General features: G+C 56.7%; 1 protein-coding gene across 10 annotated transcripts in view; it reads left to right on the top strand.

Moving 5' to 3' along the window:
- Positions 1-24165, top strand: part of PTPRE (protein tyrosine phosphatase receptor type E) — a 159434-nt gene that overhangs the window by 114848 nt on the left and 20421 nt on the right. For 6 of the 10 annotated variants that reach the window (XM_041742761.1, XM_041742762.1, XM_041742758.1 and 3 more), the window contains 9 exons: positions 2429-2528; positions 2791-2864; positions 5239-5375; positions 11431-11521; positions 15736-15812; positions 16667-16703; positions 18409-18506; positions 21656-21775; positions 22939-23102. In XM_041742761.1, the coding sequence (XP_041598695.1) occupies positions 2429-2528; positions 2791-2864; positions 5239-5375; positions 11431-11521; positions 15736-15812; positions 16667-16703; positions 18409-18506; positions 21656-21775; positions 22939-23102 (898 nt within the window). Of the gene's footprint in view, positions 1-2428; positions 2529-2594; positions 2716-2790; positions 2865-5238; positions 5376-11430; positions 11522-15735; positions 15813-16666; positions 16704-17342; positions 18132-18408; positions 18507-21655; positions 21776-22938; positions 23103-24165 lie in introns of those variants that run through there. The other 4 variants (XM_041742756.1, XM_041742764.1, XM_041742765.1 and 1 more) reach the window with 4 other exon arrangements.

The raw sequence follows: 24165 nt of genomic DNA, 5'->3' as shown, positions 1-24165 counted from the left end.
TATTTATTAATTCATGAGAGACATAGAGAGAGAGCGAGACAGACACACACAGGCAGAGGGAGAAGCAGGCTCCATGCGGGAAGCCCGACGTGGGACTCGATCCTGGGACTCCAGGATCACGCCCTGAGCCGAAGGCAGGCGCCAAACTGCTGAGCCACCCAGGGATCCCTCACTGTGTTTTTTAAATTTGCACTTAGGTTGAATTACTTATCTGTATTTAAAAATCAGATGATTTTGGGGTGAAAATATGAATTTCTTCTTTTGGCACGTTGGAAGGACTGGACAGTGGGGACGGGGCCCACCTTCCTCTGGACCCCACTGGGGCCGCCCCCACATGCAGGCAGGGCACGGATGCCCCAGCTCTCCAGCCCCCGCCAGGCCTGTGGATTCCTGAGTGCTCCTAGCCCATCTCTGCCCTCCAGACAGAGGCAGTGGCTGGCATTGTCCCTGCGATCTGCACTTTCTGCCCCTGAGTACAGCCCCTTCCCCCCACCCACACACTCTGAGGCCATCGGTCATTCTGCCTCGGTCCTCGAGGAGACACCCACTTCTGTAACTGTAGTCTTTACTGCCGGGAGGCTGGGCCCTGGAGCCTCCTGACAACACCCCCAGGGACGGGCTGTCTGGGGTCCGGGTGCCCTACAAAGCTCCAGGTCAGGCCCACGGCCCTCCCTCTGCCAGGTCCACCCAGCCCTTGGACCCACAAGGGACCCACAAGCTAGGCAGTCAAGTCACTGCCAAGATAGTCGCTGAGCTGGGGCAGCCCGACCTCTGTGCAAATGCAGAAGTAGGGATACAGGGGCACACGCCTGTGCTCTGTAGTTGCACCTGGCAGGGTGGCGATGGAGCCCAGTCTGGGTGTGGGGCACCCGGCCCTCAGAGGCTGGGCCCAGCTCTGCCCCTTGGGTGTCAGGCATCTCCCCCATTAGCCTGGGCTTGAGTTTGCTCCAACACCCTGGTAGTGCAAGGAGGGTACCCCCTGGATGGGCAAGTGTGGAAGCCTCAGGCCAGGTCAGCTCCCCAGGGCAGCTCTGCAGCAGGTAGGGCCAGGGGAGACGGCCTGAGGCACCTGCCCAGAGTGGTTCAGCCTGCTGTCACCCTGGCTTTGTCGTATGGCTCAGCTTGGGAGGTCCCTAGCCAGGTGGGAGAGGCATTGGCCTAGCCTGGAATGAGGGTGTCTTGTTGGTTGTCCAGGCTGATGGTGGCCACGGCCACCTTCTCATCACAGACCAGCCATCGCTCCGTGCCCTTCTACATCAAGGGGTCACTCGAGTCAGTAAAATGTTGTCATTTATTAGAACTACGTGCATACACCCACGTACAGGGTGCCGGAGTCGGCATGAGGCCCTGGAGGGGGAGGGTGCTTACAACCTGGGACATGAGATGCAGATAAAGATCTTTAGAATACTCAGGGCGGGGGGCAGTGCCAGGGGCGGGAAGCTGCAGGACTGCTGTGTCCCCGCTGGGCTCAAGTCCCTGCTTGGTGCTCCTGTGAACTCAAAGCTATGGAAGTCCTGTTGTTGCCTTTGAGGGGCTTCCACTGAATCCGACTGAAGACTGTCACCCCCAGAGCCTGTTCACTCCAGGAGAGTGGAGTCTGTGCTTCGGGGCACACAGGGACCCTCTGGGATCCACAGGAGGGGAGCCAAGTGGGCTTCCTGGAGGATGTGGCATTTGCCATGCTCCCTGGGAACAAGGACATTTTGGTGACGAGAGGGCAGCATGGCAGGCTGGGGAGGCAGGGACTAAGTTAGAACATCAAGGGGGGGCGGGCGGCCAGGCCACCAGAGCCCCTCGGCATCTGGGCTTACGGGCCAGGTCTTGGGCAGCCACAGGGCAGCAGCTGCTCTTGGTCCAAGGATATGGGACCTTCTGAATGAGGAAGGTCAACCTGGACCAGTAGGATTGGGGGCTCGAAGGTCCCAGAAGACCTGATCATGGCACGGCCAAGGACCTCCACCTGGCCCAACGGCCAGGCTGCACCCCCGTGCCCTGAGTCCTACCCAAGGCCCCGGATGCTCTCCACGCTGTCCTCACACAGAATAGCTAACCCTCTACCCTCGTCCACCTCCCCAGGATGGGGAGAGGCAGGTGCCCCAGGACCCCGGGGCGACAGGTGACGTGAGGGTCAGGGGCTCCCGTTGTGCCTCCACTGTCCCTCCTCAGCTCAGGCTCCCTGCCCTGTGTCAAGGCTACTCATCTCTTATGGGGTGAGCATGGTGGACCTGGATGGGGGGCTGGTTTGCAGACTGTAAAGTGAGGCGCCGAGGAAGGCGGTTCCGCTCTAAGGGAGGACGTCCTGATGGGATGGAGGGGCAACTCATTTGCAAACTGTAGAGTGAGTCTGGCACCAGGGATCTTTCCCTGCCCATCCTCTGAGTCCTTGCCTCGGGTCCTCTGTGGCACTGGGGACCCCTTCTGCCCTCAGGCCCTCCGGACCCCGGCGCGCCCCAGCCCCAGCTGGCCTGGCTGCTGTTGCCTCTGCTGCTCTGCGTCCTCCTTCTGCTTCTCGCCGCCTACTTCTTCAGGTAGGAGTGTCCCCGGGGCGCAGGCGGACGTGCCCCGACCAGCCTCAAAGAGGAAATGAGCTCCTCGAGGCTGCGCTGCGGGTGTGGGCCCAGGCGGAGGGCGGCGGGGCTGGGGACCGGAGGCGCCGGGCACCCGCGAGGAGGGCCCAGCCATGAGCAGCAGGAAGAGCTTCTCCAGGCTCACCTGGTGGGTATTGCCGCGCCGGGGCCGCGCTCCCGGGGGTGTCCCTGCGCCCCCCGCTAACCGGTCTGTCCCTCCAAGGTTCAGGAAGCAGAGGAAAGCCGTGGTCAGCGCCAATGACAAGAAGATGCCTAACGGAATCCTGGAAGAGCAAGGTACCCGGGAAGGGGCGGGTGCTGGGGGGCTGCTGGGGGCTGGGGGACAGCCTGGAGGTGCTGGGGGGCTTCTGGGGGCTAAGGGACTGCCTGGGGGTGCTGGGGGGCTGCTGGGGGCTGGGGGACAGTCTGGGGGTACTGGGGGGCTGCTGGGGGCTGGGGGACAGCCTGGGGATGCTAAGGGCCTACTGGGGGCTGGGAGATAGCCTGGGGGTGCTGGGGGGCTGCTGGGGGCTGGGGGACAGCCTGGAGGTGCTGGGGGGCTTCTGGGGGCTAAGGGACTGCCTGGGAGTGCTGGGGGCTGCTGGGGGCTGGGGGCAGCCTGGGGATGCTGGGGGCTGGGGGACAGCCTGGGGGTACTGGGGGCTGCTGGAGGCTGGGGGACAGCCTGGGGGTGCTGCTGGGAGCTGGGGGACAGCCTGGGGGTGCTGGGGGGCTGCCGGGAGCTGGGGGCAGCCTGGGGGTGCTGAGGGCCTGCTGGGGGTTGGGGGGGTTAGGGGGGCTGGGGGTGCTGGGGGGCTATTGGGGGGCTAGGGGACAGTCTGGGGGTGCTGAGGGGCTGCTGGGGGCTGGGGGCAGCCTCGGGGTGCTGAGGGCCGGCTGGGGAGGTGCTGGGGGGCTGTTGGGGGGCTGGGGGACAGCCTGGGGATGCTGGGGGGTTGCTGGGGGCTGGGGCACAGCCTGGGGGTGCTGGGGGGCTGCTGGGGGCTGCTGGGGGCTGGAGGGGCTGGAGGGGGGGAGATTGGCCCTTTCTGACCATGTCGGGGGCTCTTGTCTGCCTCTTATTTTAAATTATGTTAAAGTCCTTCTCCTTTGCGACTTTGGTCTCGCTTTGCTGGGGATGATGCTAAGCATTCAGGACGGTAGAGTTTTACGGTTTCGGGACTTTTCTCCACTTCTCTCTGATGTGAAACAGACACTGGGGCCTTCAGTTTGTGGCTTTGTTGGAAACGCTGTTCACATCCTGTCTTTTCTAGGGGGTTGTGGCATGTAACAGGTTTCAGGGAGCCCTTCGGAGCCGTTCTGAGATGACACAGCCTGGGTCCTACTCGCAAGTGCTCCCAGGGCTCCCCTGAAATTCCCACTGTTGGCGGACCTTGATGCAAAGGGGGAGCTAGGCCGCCAGCGTGTGTGGCGGGGGTGGTCGCAGCCGGCGGAGGGCATTCCCGACCCTTCTTTCTGGCTCCCCGAGTTCGGTCGGGAAAGTGTTCAAGCTATGCACGCGGCGCATTGTTCCTCCCTCACCCTCAACACGTCCAGGTGGCTGAGCAGGTTGTGGGGTTGTGCGAGGCAGAGGCTTTCAGAAGTATTGGTTCACACCAGTGACGCTGACTTCCTCTGGTCGCTGGCTACCTAATTGTTCCACGGTTTGAGGGAACAAACATGCTTTCAGACTTCACACAGATTGCAAAACTAGCAGCAGCGAGGACCAGGACATGGGGGGGTGGGGGGTGGGGGGTGCGGCTGGTGGTCCCCGCACCTTGTTAGGTGCCAGCGTGGTGTCCGGGTGTCACCCTCCCGCCCCCTCTCTCCCTGCCCTGCACGGAGGGAGGCAGGTGTGGCCGGCCAGACCCAGAGGCCCCGCCAGGCCCCTTCTGACACATCTTCTCGGGGAGGAATGAGCCCTGGGAGGCGTTCCTGGCTGGGCTTCAGAACAGCGCTGCAGGTGGGGACAGGCCCTTGGCAAGCGTGACAGCAGAGTTGTTGTGCTGACCCCGTCGAGAATATCAGCGCATTTCCCAGGAAGACAAGCACATGCCAAGGATTTCTCCTTTTGTCTCTGGCTCAGTTTCTGGAAGGAATTTGTGCCGGGAACCTCCCTGCAGCCAGCCCCTCCCCACGCCTCCCTGCCCGCTCCTCGCAGAACAAGGATGGTGTTTGTCTTATTTCTGCTGGAGCTTATGGGGTTTGAGCGACCGGGGCTGTGTGTCATGAGGATGACGAGGCTGAGGGAGGCTCACGTCCTAGCCGATTCCCGGCCCGTTCCCAGCTTGAACCGAAACCATCCTTCTGTATTTATTACCATAGAATCACGCTCCCTGTTTCAAATTTGGAAAATTGAACTGCAGTGTGAAGCTGCCCAAATCCTTTATGGGAAAAGCAGGGGCTGGGATGGGGGCACTGAGATGGGACATCTGCGGTTGGTGGAAGCAGGCCACACCGGCCAGAGGGACGCCCCTGCCTGTAAAGGGCGAGGCTGTATTAAGGGGGACAGACCTCTGTGCTCCGGTGCTCAGGGCGCCTGCTTGGCCCCGGCTGCATGACCCGAGAGGAATGCGCCCCCCTCCAGCCGTGTCCTTCCTCCAGGAGCGCTGTCCGTCGTCCGGGAGTACGGCTGAGTGGCCTCCCACCCCTGTCTCTTTTGACCCCACAGAGCAGCAAAGAGTGATGCTTCTCAGCAGGTCCCCCTCCGGGCCCAAGAAGTACTTTCCCATCCCCGTGGCGCACCTGGAGGAAGAGATCCGCGTCCGGTCGGCGGATGACTGCAAGCGCTTTCGGGAGGAGTTCAACGTGAGTGGGGAGGGTCGTCTGTCTCGTGGTGTGCTGGAAAAACTGGGACAGATGTCAGGGGAGATCGTCCCAGAGACTGGGAACTCTTGCACCGGTCGTGACGCTGTCCCGGAAGCGGGTTTCTGGAAACCTGGCTTGTGCGGCAGCGCCCCTTCCCCCCCTCATTGTTCCATCATCAGATGAGACGCTTGAGTGTGATGGTCCCGAAGGCTCCTTCGAGCGCAGACACTGTGAGGGCCATGTCCTGAGGGCTAGTGGGATGGAAACACGGCTGTCTCGCTAAGGTGGAAGACCAGGGCCCCAGCAGGTGGCAGGGTGACAGTTCCACGTTCAAAGCCATGGTGCCCCCGGCCCCCCTCTAGTAGGCTTCCAAGGGCTTGGGCACCTCCCTGGCATGGGAAGGGTCCCCCTTCCGAGCCATCCTCAGAACGTGAATTAAGCAACCATGGGGGCTGCCTGGAGGGGTCGCTAGCTCTGCCTCCGAGATCCCTACGGTTGGATGTGCACCCCAGCTTCTCCTTGTCTTCATCCTGCTACTACTTTCTGGGTGAATTGCCGCCTTCTGGGTGAACTTTGCGACAGCAGCCGCTAACTGGGGTGGCTTTACCTGGTCGGGACAGTCCCCATGCTGCAGACTGATTGTCCTAGCCCTCGACAAGAAATACCAACGTGCATCCGTGACCCCTCCTCTTGTGTTGCTCATTTTACATGCAACGTCCTGTGACTCTTGAATATGTCAGAGGGAGAGCGAGACAGAGGGAGAGAGAGATAGAGAGAGAGAGAGAGCTGCTCAGAGCTTCTCCCTGACCTCAGCCTGAGTTTTGCCTCATGCAGGTTCCTCATTTCATGCACAGCCATGTGCCAAGTGTGAGCTGGAAAGAGGAGCTGCGAGCTGACCAGGCCCAGCCCAGCCTGCAACTCCCCGGCCGTGGCACGCAGGTCCCCAGGGCCAGCCAGCTGGCCTCCACCACCCTGGGGGGCGGCTCGGGGAGCGGGCCTGTCTCGGGGACCCTCCAGCTCCACATGAGGCTCAGACAGCGGCTTCGTGAACAGCACGTGCTGTCCAGTTTTACGTGCAGGTGGCACCATGGCAGAGGGAGGGCTTTTCACGAGGAAGCGTCGCGGGCTGGCATGGGAGGTGACACTGCACGTTGACTGTACTTGGCTTATTTTTTTAACGCCAGCCTCCTCGGCCTTTAGCCTGCTTCCTTTTAATTGTTTCCAAATGTGTCCCCCACCACCTTTCTTTCTTTTTATTTTGGAGAAATTAGGTCATATCGAAAGACAGCTCTAAGCAGTATTGTTTTGCAATCTGTCAGCTGCACAAGAGAAGTTAGTTCTCCGTATTCAGAATAACCACCCAAGTTTGCAGCAACGTGATTTTTCCTCCTCCTGTCTTGTCCCATTTCCCCTTCACTGTGTTTCTCCGCGCCGGAGGGGAGGGGGGGCTGACCTTGCCAGGCGGAGAGCCGTGAGTCAGAGCCAGCTGGCTTCGCTGCCGGCTCAGGTCCCAGCCGTGAGGGTGACTCCGGCGGAGCAGGGCCAGAAATAGGGTCGCGCAGGTGAGGCAGCGGCCCCGGGCGCACAAAGACCTCAGTTCGTCAGGGTTAATGCTATCTTAATGCAACAAGCAGATCTATCAAAATTAACGCTCACAAATCCATGCTGAACGAAATAGCAGAATCGTAAAAAAAGACAAGATCATGCTGACCGATTTCTCCTGTGGTCCCAGGCTCTGACAACGTGGCTTGTCACTGCGCGGTCACCCATCCTGTCATTCTTTAAAAGTTTCATGTTTTGGTCATCATCTTTTTTTTTTTTTTGCTTTGCTTAAGACTTTTTAAAAAAAAATTAAAAATGAAACGTTGCATTTGAACCCATCCTGTCATTCTTTAAAAGTTCCGTGTTTTGGTCATTGTCGATTTTTTTTTGCTTTGCTTTTGACTTTTCTTAAAAGAAAATTTAAAAATGAAACGTTGCATTTGAACCCATCCCGTCATTCTTGAAAAGTTCTGTGTTTTGGTCATCATCAATTTTTTTTTTTTTGCTTTGCTTTTGACTTTTCTTAGAAAAAATTTAAAAATGAAACGTTGCATTTGAACCCATCCTGTCATTCTTTAAAAGTTCCGTGTTTTGGTCATCGTCAATTTTTTTTTGCTTTGCTTTTGACTTTTCTTTAAAAAAAATTTAAAAATGAAACGTTGCATTTGAACCCATCACGTCATTCTTTAAAAGTTCTGTGTTTTGGTCATCGTCGATTTTTTTTTTGCTTTGCTTTTGACTTTTCTTTAAAAAAAATTTAAAAATGAAACATTGTGTTTGAACCCATCATATCATTCTTTAAAAGTTCCGTGTTTTGGTCATCATTGATTTTTTTTTTTTTTTGCTTTGCTTTTGACTTAAAAAAAAAAATTAAAAATAAAACGCTGCATTTGAACCCATCCCATCATTCTTTAGAAGTTCTGTGTTTTTGTGCTTTGATCATCATTGATTTTTTTCTTTTCTTTTCTTTTCTTTTTTTTTTTTTTTTTGCTTTGCTCTTGACTTTTTAAAAAAAAATTAAAAACGAAATATTGCATTTGAATATTATTCTACCTTGATTTCTGAGGGTTTTGGGCATGACTTTAAATTGGATGCCTGACTCTTCCCGCTCTGCCCAGCCCCTGCCCTTGAGCGCCTCCCCAGTGGCCCGCTGCAGTGCTCTGTGCCGTGCAGGGTGGGTAGACATGCAGAGGGGAGGAGGCCGGGTCCTGACGCCGGGGACCCGGGACAAGCTGCTTGTACTCTCTGGACTCCGGTGTGCTCCTCTCACCGGTGAGAGCTGGACGTGTCCTACGCCAGGTTCGTGTTGTTGTAAGAGCGCTGGAGCCTGCTAGGACCGGCCCACTCCTGGCTCTGCAGATGCAGATGACCCCACTTGGGATGGGCTACTGTACCGCTTCTCCTCACCCACTGTCCTGAGTTCCAGTCCCAGAAACTGTGAAAGGAATAGACGAGTCACAATATAGTCCATCCAGACGGGGTTGGAGATGTGTGTATTGCCCATCCAGGGCCTCCGTGGATTGAAAGGGTTTGGTGCTGGGCTCAGTGGAGTGGTCAAGGCACAAATGCTGGATTTGGCCCTCCTGTGTGGCTGCCCCAGCTTGTCTCTTACCAGCCTGGAGAGCTTGGGCCATTTACTTAACCTCTGCCTGCCTCAGTTTACTCACCTATAAACTAAGGACGCTACTGCCATAGGATTGTCCCAACGTGTGCAAGAGAGAGATGCGTGCCTGACTCAGAGTAGGGTCTGCACGAGAGGTGTCTGGGCTGCTGTGCTTTTTAGGACTACTCCTGGGAACATCCAATCCCAGTCTCCACGCCGCAGTGATCGAGCCCTAGCCCAGCGAAGTCTGTTCCAGGCCCCCAGTTAAACCCCAGCGAAGTGAGTGCCACTCAGGCCAGGAACACCCCACCTCCCCAGACAGACTCTTCCCAGGCTGCAAGCCCGGGCCTGGATCCAGCCCTGTCACTCATGTTGTAGAAAGGCGCAGGGGAGGTGCCGCCGGGAGAGGTCCCCACACAGCAAGCAAGCCAGAGCCCTCCCCTGGAGCTTGCTGGAACAGCCCACACCTGGCTCCTCTCTGTCCTTCTCATTGTGCTACCCCCTGCCCAGCACTGCAAAGCGGGGAGGAAGCAGTAGGGACATGACGTGTGGCTCCACTCTGTGTGTCCACTGACACGAGAGCTCACCTCAAGCGAGCAAGCACATGGGCAAACCCTCTTCGGCCAACGTATGTGATTGGACGATCACTCACAAGGTGTTTGTGACCAATTACGACGTGCATGGCTCTCGCCCGGCACGGCAGGGGTGACCCAGTGACAGCAGAGCCCTCCCCGGGGGCTGTCCCGTATCCCCTGTGCCATCTGAGAAGCCATCTGCAGGCACTTTGCCTCTCACACCGAGTGACCCTCTGTGCCACCCGCAGAGCCAGTGTCACCATCCCAGCTCCATATTCTGGGTCTCAAGCCGCTGCCAGGGCTAGGTCCATCCTCACCCCTAGACCCCTCCAGCCTCTCCACCCACCACGCTGTAGCCACCCTGCCCTCTGAGGAAGGGGGAGGCTTCTATTTTTCTTCTTAATTTTTTATTTGTATAGACTTTTCATTTTTCGAGCAGTTTTAGGCTCACGGAAAAACTGTGCATGGAGTACAGGGTTCCCACGTACCCTACCCCTCCCTGCACACAGGTTCCCCAATTATCCACGTGGCTGTCACTAACGTGCATTCCAATTAATAACTAATATTGACCTTTTGTCACTGTTTGAAAGCCAGAGCTGGGGTTCCTGTGTCAGACATTGTGTGGGTTTTGGTGAGCACCTGGCATCGTGCATCCACCGTTACGGTGTTATACCTCATTTTTATTTTCAGGGCTGAGGTCAAAAAAGCTTTCGGGTGTAGAAAATGAGAAGCCTGTAGAATGCGGTCTCAGATTCTCTGTCTAGGTCAGGTCCAGAGAGTCCGTGTCAAGACAGCTTTGATAAGAACCAGGAACTTCAAAAAAAAAAAAAAAAAAAGAACCAGGAACTTCAGCAGAGAGCGTGTTGGTCTCAAGGCACCCAGCAGGCTGGCCTCCACCCGGCCCTGGCGGGGCCTCTGCCTTGTGACCATCCAGTTTGGTGGCCCCAAAACAAGAGAAGGATGACACTGGCTGGGGGGGGGGGGGGGTTCAGTGTGTGATGGAGAAGTCCTCCGACCTGGGCGAGGGGTCTCCAGGCACCCGTACGTGGCAAGTCCAGCCCTTCTGACTCACGGTGGGAACGAGCCTAGGGCCTCGGCTGCACTGTGAGAACTGCCCCCATCTCTCGGGGACTTTACACTTGAAGACATGAGCACCCTGCTCGTGGCCTAGTGCCAGCTCCAGGCCACACAGCCGCCCCACCCCGGTGTGTGCCACTTGCAAGCCGCCTGGCTCTGGATGAAGCTTTGGCAGCTTTTGGGGGGGGGGTCAGTTTGCTCACCTGTAAAACAGGTGATGCTCGTGTCATCTCAGGATGTCTTCTAGGGCTGGAGCAGGTGTCCCAGCTCGTCCTACGGTGCCTGGCCTGTCAAAGAGGCCTGGTAAATAGTAACGCTTGCTACTCGAATTCCAGGATCCCCGGACCAGTCAGTATCTAGGTTGATGTTGAAAGACATGATTTGGGGGTCAAAAGGCTCTTTACCACTGTGCACGGCCAGGGGCTCACCTGGGTGCAGGGGCTGTGCCAGCAGCCAGCAAACGCGACAGGAGGAGGTTGGAGCTGGCGGGATGGGAGGGGGCCCATGTAGTGAGCTCAAAGTCGGGGAGCCTGGGCTCACATCCACGGAGCCACGCACCTGTTACAGGATCCTAGTGGCACCTCAGTGTCCTCACGTGAGGCAGGGGGGACTAGGGCGGAGCTTCTGAAACCACATGTGCACCCAGGATCCCCGGGGGTTCAACATGCTGATCCAGGGTGGGACTGGGAGCCGCACTTTGCACAAGGGCCCAGCTGCACCTCAGCTGCTGGCCCACGAGCTCTCGGCGTCTCCAGCAGGAGGCCCCCACCTGACTTCTTAGGGCATCATTCTGCTCATCATTAGCCCCCTGCCAAAGGTCACAGGGTGCCTTTCTAGCCCGTCTGCACAGGTGCCCTTGCTCTGTCCTCTCCTGGTCCAGAGCTGTCCTGTGGTCAGTGTGTAGTATTTGTGGAGGGCCTACTCCGGGCCAGGACGCGTGGCTCCCCGGGATTTGGTGATGGTGCTTGGGCAGGTCCCCCCGCCCTCATGCGGTGTAGGGTCCAGCTGCGAGCTCATCATTATGCCCACAGCTCACCTGGCCTGTCGGCTGGAGCGCCCTGCCTGAAGGGGCCTGTGTCTCTGTCGCATGTCCGCCCGGCACCGGGCACCACCGCCGTGGGCAGAGAGGGCCGTGGCCTGGGACTGCAGGAGGTTTGTGCAGACGGAGTTTTCTCCATCCCTGCGCTCAAGGGCAAGCTGATGTACACACGGTGTTGGGATGCATCACGTCTAGTGCTAACTGTGTATTCTTTTCTAGTCGTTGCCATCCGGACACATACAAGGAACTTTTGAACTGGCCAATAAAGAAGAAAACAGAGAAAAAAACAGATATCCCAACATCCTTCCCAGTAAGATTTTACCTTTTTTGCATGAGTGGGGGCATTTGGAGTAAACTCGACATTCCCTCGCAGCTCCCGGGGACTGTGCGGTGTGATGGTTCCAGTGCTCGGATATGAGGGCCCTGGGCCTGCACTGCTGCGTGCCGATTGCATAGGAGTGTGGGTGCCCGTCTCCTACGGGGGCTCTGGCTGCCGCTGTCGTTGGGGGTCTGGCCACCGAGTCTGTGCTTGATGTCGAGACCTGCACCGCCCGGGGATTGGGGAGTGTCACCTACACGGGCTGGATCTGGCCCTGAGCCCCAGTCTCATGCTGCTGGTGGCCTGGTCATCTCCCCGACTCAGACTCAGTGTCCTTGGCCACCAGCAGTAGGTCCTCCAAACCAAGGACAAAAATGAAAGAGTAAGGAATGGGTCGGGCTTTGACAGCTTTGTGGGAAGGCTCAGAAACCCCACCTGCTAAAGGGGACCAGTGGCTGTGGGCGTGCACTGCAGGGAAGCCACCAGGCAGGGCAGCTGACAGGTCTGTCCAGGGGTGTAGCTGGATGGGCCGTGCCCTGGGGGCAGCTTTCACAGCCTGCCTCGGTGCCAGGACAACCTTGGAGGTTCCAAGCTGCCCTTATAACCCCTGGCTGAGGAGGGTCTCATACTCTTCATGCAGCTGGACCCCTCCTGGGGAGCAGAATGGCATCCAGGAAGGTTTTAAACCCTGAACCCCAGGCTTCCCTCCTCCAGAGAGCCTCTGTGGGAGCAAGGAAGCCAGCCCGTCCATGGGCCTCCGTGCATGGGCTCTTGGTTGTGATTTTAGGATCAGAGTTAAATCCACCTTTTCTGTAGGCTAGAGAAGCTGCAGTCTGCCCAATTTGTGTGGCCTCTGGACTCCCAGCGCTTGATACAAATAATACTTCTGCACTTTACAGAGGATTTACACGTCTTTTGTGCAAAGGCCCCTGGGAGGCTCTGATCCAACTAGAACAAGAGACATTAACCACGTAGTCTCTGGGCCAAAACATATTTGTGTAGGCAGCCAGGGGAGCAGCAAGGAGATGGGCCAGGACGCTGTGTAGTCGTGCCACTTGGCGGGTAGGGGGCTCGGACTGAAGTTAGATTCTGGCCGCGCAATGAGGAGATTTGGGAGGATGGGGTGTGGGTTATCAGAGAAGGGAAGAGGCAAGCCACTTGGCTTGAGCAGCTCAAGTGAGAGGAGAACCATGGTAGGATGCTTGGGGTCTTTGGAATATTTTGTGTCAAATAAAAATTGGGACGTTCGGAAAATTAGCATTATTAGTATTAGTAGTATTATTATCTATTGTTGGTTTAAAGAATAGCCTCATTAATTAATGTAATTTATGTATTGATCTGCTGAATGCACATGTGGAGGACCTCCTCGCTCCAAGCACTTTCCCAGGTTCCGGATCCCCATTTGTCTCTTACTTACTAAACCCCTGTGGTTTTTATTATTTATTTTTTTAAAGATTATTTATTTATTTATTTATTTATTTATTTATTTATTTATTATGAGAGACACAGAGAGAGAGGCAGGCAGAGACATAGGCAGAGGGAGAAGCAGGCTCCTTGCAGGGAGCCCGATATGGGACTCGATCCTGGGACTTCAGGATCATGCCCTGAGCCAAAGGCAGGTGCTCAACCGCTGAGCCACCCAGGTGTCCCTAATAGGTGACATTTCACTGATAATTAAAAGTATGTTTGGTGAGGCCTCAGTGGGAGTGGAAGTAACGGCCAGGTGTGGAAATTACCTGTCCCTTCTCCCCTCTTTGCAAAGCTGGTGGCCCAGGGTGGGGTGCTGCCTCCCCTGAGGGTCACCGACCTCCATGTGTTCTCAAGCTTGTGCTACGGAGAAGTGGCCCTTTCCTGCCAGTAAAACTTGCACCAGGGCCAGTCTGCCCCCACCCCCCGGCACTGGGTGAGAGTCCAGCCCCAGCCCTGTCCTGCCCGGGAGCACTGTGCCAGAGGAAGCGGGGTGCCAGCGCTGCTCAGGGGCCAGGGCACTCTGCCCGGGTGTGTGGATGTGTTTCACATGACGGGACACTGGGCTATGGAACAGCGGCCTGAGACCCTTGGGATGTGCCCTGGAGATCACCTGCTGAAAGGCATCTGGTGTTAGCAAGACACAGGGCGAAGGAGAGCCATGTCCGATTAAACTGAGGAGTTGGCCAGAGATGCCCTGGGGCCGGGTGGGGGCCCAGGACGGCATTGGACTGGTATCACTGAGGTCATGTGGGGGGTCTCAACTCTCTGTCGCGCCCTGCCCAGGGCTGGGAGACTCTGCTCTTGCTCAGGGTGGGGTTAGGGTCAGCAGGGGTTGAGAAGGGCCAACTCCCAACCACCCCGTACACCATCCAGGCCGCTCCCCGTCCTCCCCAAGCCGGGATCGGCTGAAACTTTACCAGCTTTATGAGACCCAGTCCTGGATGGGGTCCAGAGAGCTCCGAGTTCAGAGACCAGGACACCTGCTCTGTGCACGAGGCCTATGGAAAGCCCCCGGTGGCCGGTCGGGAGGCAGCATCCTTCTCTCTGGAAAAACAGCAACAGCTGATAATTTCAGGAAATAATGTTTGAAAGCGAAGTGTGACTTTCAGAATAAAAAGACAGGAAGCTCTTAGAAACTGCAAGGTTCTAAATCTAACCAGAAGGCTATTTTTTGCCTTCTGCTTTCTATAGCTGTTCTCGATGCATAAACTGATCCAAATTATTTTCAACTTGGCTTTACGCGTGTGCAGCCAGAGCTATTTTCTGCTGCAGGGCTGTCTCACGGAGAAGGAGGGTCTCATGGAGAAGTCCACCCGGGCTCTGAGTTTGGGGTTCGACACCCTGATTGGGTCGTGACTCTCCCTGGGAGCCTCGCTGGCCCTGTCCTGCCAGGAGCAGGACAGATCTGGCCCAGCGATACAATATCCAGGTGATGGGCGTCTGCAGCCAGCAGCGCCTTGCAGGTAGGCTGGGGACCACAGCGGTGCTCCGGGGTCTGGGCCCCAGATCCATGCCACAAGCACATTCTTCTCAGTTTCAGTCCTGTGGGGACGAGGAGGGGATAAAGCAGGACAGGGACACAGAATTTTTCCATAATTAATGCAGTTATTACATGTGAAGTGCTCACTCTACTCCATGCTCTGTGCCCAGCACAGCGTGAATAACCCCAGGAGTAGCTTTGCCCCTTGGCCCAGGCCCTGGGCTGCATCTGGGCATCCTCAGTGCTCCCACCCCCCGGGAGAAGCTGCTGTACAAATAGAGGCACGAGTACAGCAGCATGGAGACCCAGGTCCACGGCCACAGCACTTCTAAAGTCCCATGAAACCATCTAGTTCCCTTTGAAATGAGAAAAAAAATATATACACAGTCCAGTCTGGATTACATTAAGCTTTATACTCACTAGTAACACAGTCATAAAATAAAATGTTTAATTTTTATTTTTTTAAATGGAGGAAGTGGCCCACGGAGGCAAGAGTGGCAAGAACCCACCACAATCACAAAGGGGCTCCGGCTGCAGCCTCCCCAGTGCGTGTGTACGTGCACACCCCACAGACGCACATGCACACCATACACAGAGAAAACACATACACACATCACTCACCTGCACACCCCACACTCACACACTCACACACAGACCTCTCTGTGGTCAGTCCTCCCACTCTGGAGACTAGTCGTACAACAAGGCAGGTGGCCCACAGCGCCTGGCCCAGGTCTGTGAGGCCTGCACACCTGCCATCCCTGGAGCCGCCCTGAGGGTGAGGATCGGGCTGTGGAGTCAGCTTGTCCCATCCCTGGAAAGCCTGGGAGAGCGGGCTTCAGTCCTTCCACCCAGAGTTGTCCTGACTATGGTTGTTAACACTGGGGCCCAACTGGGGTTTCCGAGAATGTGGTGATCTCACTGTGGGGTCCCAGCCCGTGCTGCTGCCCTGTTTCTAGGGGGAGATCCAGCAGCCCCCGCTCCTGGGCACTGAAGTTCTTACCTGCGCACCTGGGGAGGGCCTGGCACTGTCGTCAGTGCTGAGACGTGATATTCAACGAAACAGGTGCATTCCCACCCTCATGGCACGAAGGGTCTCATGTGAACGTTTAAGAAGGGCACCGCCTCTGTCCCTCTGATCACCATAGAATCAGAGGTGGTGTCCTTTGCGGCATTTAATGCTGTAGATGGAAGAAATGTATGGCAGCTGTGATTGCCTTGTCCTAATAGCATGTTTTGTTGTTTCTTTTTTAAACAGATGATCATTCAAGGGTGATTTTAAGCCAAGTGGATGGGACCCCCTGTTCAGACTACATTAATGCTTCCTACATAGATGTAAGTCTGTTTTTTTGTTTTGTTTTGTTTCGTTTTTTGCCCCCCGGCCCAGCACGATGCACATGCCTGGATCATTTAGGGGCTCAATGTGAATCATGATTTTTCTCTGGGGGAGCCAGGTATGTAGATTGTCCCAACCTTCCTGGGCAGTTTGGCCAGAGCCCAGAGAGCATGGAATCACCCAGGCCTTTGAAGTTAGCATCCATCTGGATATTCAGTTTCAAGAAACAGATAAGCAAAAAAAAAAAGAAAAAAAAAAAGAAACAGATAAGCAGGGCCATCTGGGGGGCTCAGTCAGTGAAGCATCCGCCTTCGGCTCCGGTCATGATCTCAGGTCCTGAGATCGAGCCCCGTGTCGGGCTCCCTGCTCGGCTGGGAGTCTGCTTCTCCCTCTCCCTCTTCTCTCCCTCTGCTCATTCTCTCTCAAATAAATAAATAAAGTCTTAAAAAAAAAAAAAGAAACAGATAAGGACAAGAAAAAATGTGTGTCACAGCATTCTTTACATTACTGACAAAGTTGAACGGGAGAGACAAACAAACTTGTGATAAAACCATATTCAGTGCATTAAGAATCCACTTTACTGGAACCTTAAAAATCAATTAATGTAAATCATAAAATTATCGTAAAAGCACAATATAGAATGTGTATGTATTAACCAGTTAAAAATATCTCAACGCGTGTCCATTTGTGTGTGTGTGTGTGTGTGTGTGTGTGTCTGGGAAAGTATTGCAGAGGGATGAACCAAAGTCCCACTAATTCTGAAATCACTAGTAAGTTTTTCATGAAACTATGTTGCTTTCCAAGCAGCAAAGAGAATGATGAAAAACTACTAATCTGATTTTATTTCTTCTAGGGTTACAAAGAGAAGAATAAATTCATAGCAGCTCAAGGTAAGCTTTGTATCGTTTCTCTCAGAACAAGGTTTGGGTAAAATGTCGTGGCTGGCACTACCTGATGGCAGGAACACGGGGCTTCCGCTCCTCGCCTCTCATACGTGTGCAGTGCGGCATCTGCGTTGCCTGGTGCAGCGTGTCCCACCTGTCCCTAAGCTCAGGGCATGCAGGGGGTCACAGATCTCTCAGAGCCTTGCAGCTCAAGGCGCTGCCCCGGAGTGTCCGCGGGCCCTGGGAGCTGGGCAGCAGTGCTTATTGCATCTGCGTCTTAGCGAGCATTCTGAGGTCGTTCTGCACGTCCATTTGTGAAGCATGACGACTTGGAGCCCCCGGGCACCTTGGTCTCCCTCTGTGGTCAGGGCAGACGTGTGAGGAGCCGGGCAGGTGCGGTCATTTCCAAGTGCAGGTGTAAGAGGCCTGTCGGATGTGCATCCACCCAGGGTGTACGTGAGATAAACAGACACATGGCCTTCTCCACACCTGCGTGATTCAAAGACAGGGCACCCTGAAGGCCAGTGGGACCATGTCAGTGACATTAGACAACCTTGAATCTCTCAGCTGGTGGAGCCCTGTGTGGCTCCCACGTTGTTGTTTTATTGCAGGGAGGGGGTGCAGTGGGGAGGGGAGAGAGTAGCTTTTCAGCTCAAGGCCGTAACCGTGAGGATGCTTCGGCTCTGGAAGCTCGCCCTCAACCTTGCACACAGTCCACTTTGTACGTGTGAGTGCTTCCAAGCCTGCGTACCATCCACCGCCCCGGGAGCTGGCGCTATGCAGCGAGGGGTGTGGAGCGATTGGCTGGTTTCCTGGACTTCCTCCCTCTTAGGCAAGAGCCTTTCAGACTACAGGTCCCAAAAGCCCGTGTACATCGGAATCACTGGAGAGCTTATTAAAAATGCACATTCCCTAAAACCTAGGTAAACACACGTACACATACACCCAGGAGACAACATCGTCGGAAAGCCTGACAGGCATCAGCTGACACAGATCAACACCTCTGTCTCTGTCTGTCTGTCTCTCTCTCTCGTAAGCAGGGGAGGCAGCCCAGCTCCAGGGAGAGGGGCCCCTTTATCTTCCTGCTCCACCCTCTGGAGCATGTCACTGTCTTCCTCAGGGTCACAAAATAGCTGCTGCATCTCCAGGCACTGTGTCTGTATCCAGGCAGGATGCAGGGCAAAGGGCAAGGACTTTCTTCTGGGGACACTTTATCTTTTGTTCAGACCGCTCCCCAGGAACGTTAGCCCAGAGCTCCCTGGACGGCCCTGAATCACCGCCAGCTGCGAGGGCAGCTGAGAGCTGAGGGAAGGGGGTTAGGCACGGAGGGTGAGTCAGCTGCCCTGTGGTCTGTGTCTGTCTGCATCCGTCTCTGCGTGGCACTGAGACGCTCGGCGAGGCCCTGGAGTGGACGCACACCACGCTGACGCGCAGGCAGGCATATTCCCAAGCCTCCTCTGCATACTCTCTATTGCTTGTGAATGGGGTCACCCCCTGGGTGCAGCTGAGGAGCTCCCCAAGGACTTCCAGCCCCGGCGGGGGGCAGGGGTGTGGCTGTGGTGGGACAGGGCGAAAAGCCACAGACCTCCGGGTCTGCACAGCAGCCCTTCGCGCCTCAGAGCAGCTGGGCCCCAAGGCCAGGGTGACAGGGGCTGCGACCCACGGTGACCCCCCCTTCCGGTGTGACTTGGGGTTTTTCCTCTGCATGCAGGCCCCAAACAGGAAACGGTTAATGACTTCTGGAGGATGATCTGGGAACAGAAGTCTGCGACCATTGTCATGTTGACCAACGTGAAGGAGAGGAAAGAGGTGAGCCCAGCCGTGTGACTCACTCACTGAGGACTCTCTTTTAGTTTCTGGTACTTTTGCTGGGAGGCATGCTCACCACATCCTTTTCCTATTCCTCTCCCTTCTTATCTCTGCCGAAGGAAAAAAAAAAAAGAAAAACAACAAACCACCAGTGGCTCACAGCATTTTTTATCTTGAAATAAATACGCTGTGTTCCAGGCATCTCACTGCTCTAGATCGTGATGCAGAAATGTCACGGAGTTAGCTCTTTTTTTCAGCCGGGGGTCCCTGGCCAGCGGGCTGCTCTCGCCCTGGTGGGGGCCACGGAGCTCAGGCCTGAGAGGCTCAGCCTCGAGTTACACACGCATTTCCTGCTTCTTACCCAGACTAGAGAGATGCTCTTGGAAAACGAGGTGCATTGAAGGAATGTGGATTCATCACCCCCGTTTAGCTGTTTCTAACGTGACACGTGATGCACGTGCATTGTAAGAAAGAGCTTGAAACCTCTATAAAGAAGGTTAAACAGATTCACTCCCTAAATGTGACAAATGCTCCTTGGTGTCTGCTGTCCTGGGCAGGCAGTGCCGCCCCGGGGAGTGGGGGGCGTTGGGGGGGGCGTGAACCAGCTCACAAACCCTACCTCCTGCTATGTCTTTGCCTCTGGGTGTGTGGGGGGGTGCAGACGCCAAACAGAAAGCAGATAAATGTAAACTGTATCAGGAGGTGACATAAAAAATAGCAGAGAGGAGCGCCTGGGTGGCTCAGTCAGTTAAGCATCTGCCTTCGGCTCAGGTTGTGATCCTGGGGGCCCTGGGATCAAGTCCCGCATCAGGCTCCCTGCTCAGCTGGGAGTCTGCTTCTCTCTCTCCCCCCACTTGTGCTCTGTTGCTCATTCTCTCTCATAAATAGATGAAATCTTAAAAAAAAAAATAGCAGAGAGCACAGGGCCAGCAGCAGGCAGGGAGGGCCAAGGGGGCCAGGTGGACCGAGGGCACAGCGGGTGGAGCCCCAGGTGGGCGTGGGGCATGCAGGGCCACTTCTGTGCCTTCTAGTCCTTCGGTCTTGACCTAAGGGACTCAGATCCCTATCAACTAAGTCACAGTACAGCATGACTGTGGTTTCTGGGGCAGGAAGGAGGGGGCCCCCCTGCGGGAGCCGCACCCTCTCTTGGGTATGGGTCAGGGCAGGGGCTGGAGCCACATGGAATCTCAAAGGCTGGGGGAGGACTTGACCAAATCCACCCCGAGGGAGACACCCTGGGTGTGCGGGTGGGGGGGATGTGATCGCCAGGCCATGAGTCATCTCCTGGGCCCCCAGACATGCTGGGAGCAGAACCACTAGGGATGCATCTGGGAACTGGGCCTGGGGCTCCAGTGGAAGGCTGAGACGGGGGCCCATGGCAGGCTTCACAGCAGAAAGCAGGGGCCTGAGTTTCAGGACGTGAGCTCGCTCTCCACGGTGGAAAAATCTCAGGCTAGAAGGAGACTTGCTGGGGATGGGGAGACTGTTCTAGCATGTTCCAGGGTGAGGGCCAGAGCAAGGTGGAGGAGGCAAGCAGGTGGAGAGGAAGGGCCAGCGTGGGGGGAGACCTCTGTCCTGCTGCTCCCTGGGTCCCGGTGGGTGCCTGCTGGTCTCTACCCCAGCCCCGCTGTCACGCAGGGGCCTGGGACCCGCTGGCCGGGCCCCACCAAGCTCAGGCAGCTGGGCTCGGGCTCCAGGGAAGGGCTGCCCTTTGAGACCAAGGGCTCGGGGAGCTGGGCTGGGGCTCGAGGGGCACACTGGCCGCAGGAGGGCAGGCAGGGCAGGCAGGGCAGGCACGGAGGAGCCGCCTGCCAAGTGCCACCGTCACTGATTTGTTCTATGCCTGCCAACCAGCACAGGAAAAGGCCTCCAGTCACCCTTTCCGGTCGGGTAGGATGGGGTTTTTGTTTTGTTTCCAAGGGGGTTGGGACAGGGCTGGAGAGGGCCACCCCTCTCCCGCGGTGAATCCCGCCCCTGGATGGAAAGAGTGACAGCAGGCGGGGGTTTCAAGGCAGGAGCAGTGAACCCTTCCCACGCTCCCAGCAGATGCCTCATCAGGACCAGGCCCTGGCCCCCCGAAGAGGAGGCGGCCGCTTCCCCGGGAGCCCCGGGGGGGGCCTGGGACCTGAGCCCCCCCTCCACCCCCACACCTCCCGCTGCCACTTGCCAGGGGTGGGACGGGGCAGGGAGGGGGCTTGTTTACAAACAGGAGACCCAGTGATACGGGCAGGGGGGCCGTGGGTCTCCGAGAAGCCCCCCCTCCCCCGGAGCCTCCTACTGGATTTTTCCATTTCTGTGACTCAGAGCTGGCCTGCTTCTCTATCTTGATTTTCACCATTTCAGATGAAATCATTTCTCAATAGAGTTCCCTTTTCTTCATTGCTTGCACTTCTCTTGTCTCCTCCCTGGCTTCAACGTTCTGGCTCAACGTTGTGAAACGCAGTTGCGGCAGCAGCTCGTGACCGGGCCGGAGGGAGGGCACCGCGGCCGGGGGGAGACAGGAGGCCGAGGGCGGAGGGGCGTGGGGGCCCTTCAAGGGGAGAGGCTCGGGAGGTCCTGGGGGTCCCCCAGGAAGCCAGGAATGGTCCAAACCGTCACCTTGGAGTGTTTGACTGTCCTTGGATTCAGAGACGTCCTGGGGGACGGAAGGGAAATTGTCCCGAGGACTCGTAACGCTAATGCGGGGCAGCGCTCACGCGCCCTCAGAGGCCTCGTCCTGTGGGCCTGGGGATGCGCCGTCCCCACGCACAGACACCTGCGGCATAGGGGGACGGAAGGTCCGGAGGTGGGTCCCTGCGTGGCAGCTGCACATCCCCTGCGGACCCCGTCCTGGGTGGGGGCCGTGGGGAGCGTTAAGCTGTCCCCTCTTCAACAGCGAGCGCACCGGCCAGCTCTGTCCTCGGGGAGCTGAGCAAGGAAAACACTCCCTGCCAGGCCCAGCGACACACCCCACCTGGCGTCGGTGTCCCCATCAGCCGGGGACCCCGTGTAGACTGGGGGCTGCCCGAGTGGCCGCGCTCTCTGGGGCCCTTGCCCGGTCTGGGAAACTGTGCGATGGCACCTGGAGTGTGTGCGTGTCGAGGGCGCGGGTGCAGATGGGCCCCCGGCACCCACAGGCCTATTTCTCTCTGTGCCACCATCCCCTGTAGGAGAAGTGCTACCAGTACTGGCCGGACCAGGGGTGCTGGACCTATGGAAACATCCGCGTGTGCGTGGAGGACTGCGTGGTTCTGGTGGATTACACCATCCGGAAGTTCTGCATTCAGTCCGTAAGCGTGTGCAGTTATCGCCTTTCTGGAAAGACAGTTCTTCAAAAGAGCAGTGTCGAGAGTCAGTATGCACCTGGCTTGTCTTTGATATGACGAGCTTCGTCCCCACCCCCGGCCCCCAGCACTGCAGCGGCTCTGGCTGCGCACGAGGGGGGTGGGGGGTGGACAGGGTCGGCCTTGGTGGACCGAGGACAAGAACCTATGGACGAGGGGATGCGTAGGCAGGTGTCTTCAGACAGCGCTGGATGCTCCTGGGCCCGGCTCACTGTTTTAGGCGGAGGAAGTTGGGTCACTTGCGGGGGGCACCGGGATTGGGGGTTCTCACTCAGCAGCATGATGTCATTTCACACATTGCAGTGATGAGGTGGGATTTTTAATTTTTTTTAACAGTCTCGAAAGTATTTCTGTAACCTCCTCAGTATTTGTCATACTGACTTCCTGCTTGTCCCCGCCCAGGCCCTGCCTGAAAGAATGTAAGATTCTTCAATACCGATGCCCAGGGACAAAGCACATGATATATATTATGATATATATATATATATATATATATTTTTTTTTTTTTTTAATGGGAAAAACAGAAGGTCACAGTGTCAGGAATCAGAGGTAGAGGGCCTGGCGTGCTTAGATGGCAAAATTGGAGTCTGAGGTTTCTAGAAGCCACAGCAAAGATGGGAAGAGGCTGGCCTTTATCATTTTCCTGCCCTGCTTGTGTCCTTCGAGGACATGCACACACACACACACACACACACACACACACACACACCTACCTCCATGTACGCTCTCTAGCCTTCCATGATCACAGGCCTTGGGTGGGCCGGCCAGCTGCATCTTCTTTTCCCTCAAAATGGGAGACACTCTGGGGAGTGAAAGGGGGCGCTGCTGGTAAGGATGCAGGCGTAAAGTGCAGCCCTGCTCATTGGTGAGCCCAAGGGCCGGCTTCTGGGGGGTGTCTGGCTTCCCCGGGGGCTGGCCTGCCCTGGGCCTGAGATAGGTGCTGTGGGGTCTGTTGTGCTGCCCCTGGCGTCCTCATGGCTGCCTAGGGCCTAGATGGCGGGGGTGGGGGGTGGCAGGGGCAGTGAGCATCCTCAGAAAGTGGTGTCAGGAGCAGGGGGGAGGCAGCACCCCTCACTCATGTCCCCACCCCCACCCCCCATCCCCCACAGCAGCTCCCTGATGGCTGCAAAGCCCCACGGCTTGTCTCCCAGCTGCACTTCACCAGCTGGCCTGACTTCGGCGTGCCTTTCACCCCCATCGGGATGCTGAAGTTCCTGAAGAAGGTGAAGGCTCTCAACCCGGCCCACGCCGGACCCATAGTGGTCCACTGCAGGTACGTCCAGGTGGGACCACAGGGCAGCCCCCACACACACCTGGAGGACTTGGCTGTCATGGGAAGATGACCGGTGGGCCGGGATCAGGGTGGGCAGGAGAGCAGGCAGGGCTGGGGTGAAAGCAGCCCCCTGCCCAGGGTGAGTGCAAGTTACTACTGACACCTCAGAGGATCCCTCGAGGTGAGAGCTGGAGGGACATTCTCCACCCGTGAGAGCAGCACTGTTTCTTCCACCGCATCTGAGGGGGAACCCCAGTACCTAGAACAGATAAAAGCCAAGAGGCCTGGTAGATAGAGCTAGCGGGGCTCCCGACAGTTTCTCTTGGCCTGCCTCCACCTCCCCCGGAGACCTCCAAGTCACCTCTGCGGGTAGAGATGGAAACTACACTTCTCTGGGGAGCCCCCAGATTGCACGGGGCTCAGAGTTCCCACGGGGGCTCAGAGGGGCTACAGGGGCTCAGAGGGGCAGGGAGCCATGGCCCAGGCACAGCTAATAGCAGCCAGGAGCAGCCGTCCAGGGCAGGGTGTCCTGAAGACCTGCTCTGAGGTCCTGGCTGCCGCTTCTCCTCCCAGATGCATCCTCCTCCACCCTCCATTCTCCAGTCCTGGAGGGGCTGGGGACTCACCCTAGGGGTGAGCTTTGCATGAAACTAAATACTGCACCAGCCTCAGCTGTCAGCACTGTGATTATTGCTTAGGTTGTGGGAAAGCAGCCTTCAAAGTGATCACTTTGTCCCGACTGGGTGCCCTCTGCCTTTGCACACCTTGGTGTCTCCTGGTTGTTTTCACACCGAGCTTTCATTTCCTCTGGAACTCTGGGAGCCACAGAGGCAGGGTATGAATTAACCCCCTCTGTGGGCTTATGTTACTCCAGGCCCAGGTTGGCTCCTGGTGCAGCAGGTCGTGTCTGAGAAAAGGCCTTGGACTTCGAGTTAGTTAACTGGCTTATGCACATTCTGTGTTTGGAGATAAAGGCACAAAGATGGGGAACACTCTGCTGCCAGACTCTCCATCCCCCCCGGGGGGTGCTCCATTAGAACCCTAAGACACTGGGAGGGAGAAA

Source organism: Vulpes lagopus, chromosome 2 (genome assembly GCF_018345385.1).
Source record: "Vulpes lagopus strain Blue_001 chromosome 2, ASM1834538v1, whole genome shotgun sequence".
NCBI lineage: Eukaryota > Metazoa > Chordata > Mammalia > Carnivora > Canidae > Vulpes > Vulpes lagopus.
Note: the sequence above shows the minus strand (reverse complement) of the source record. Positions and strands in the feature narration are given on the sequence as shown.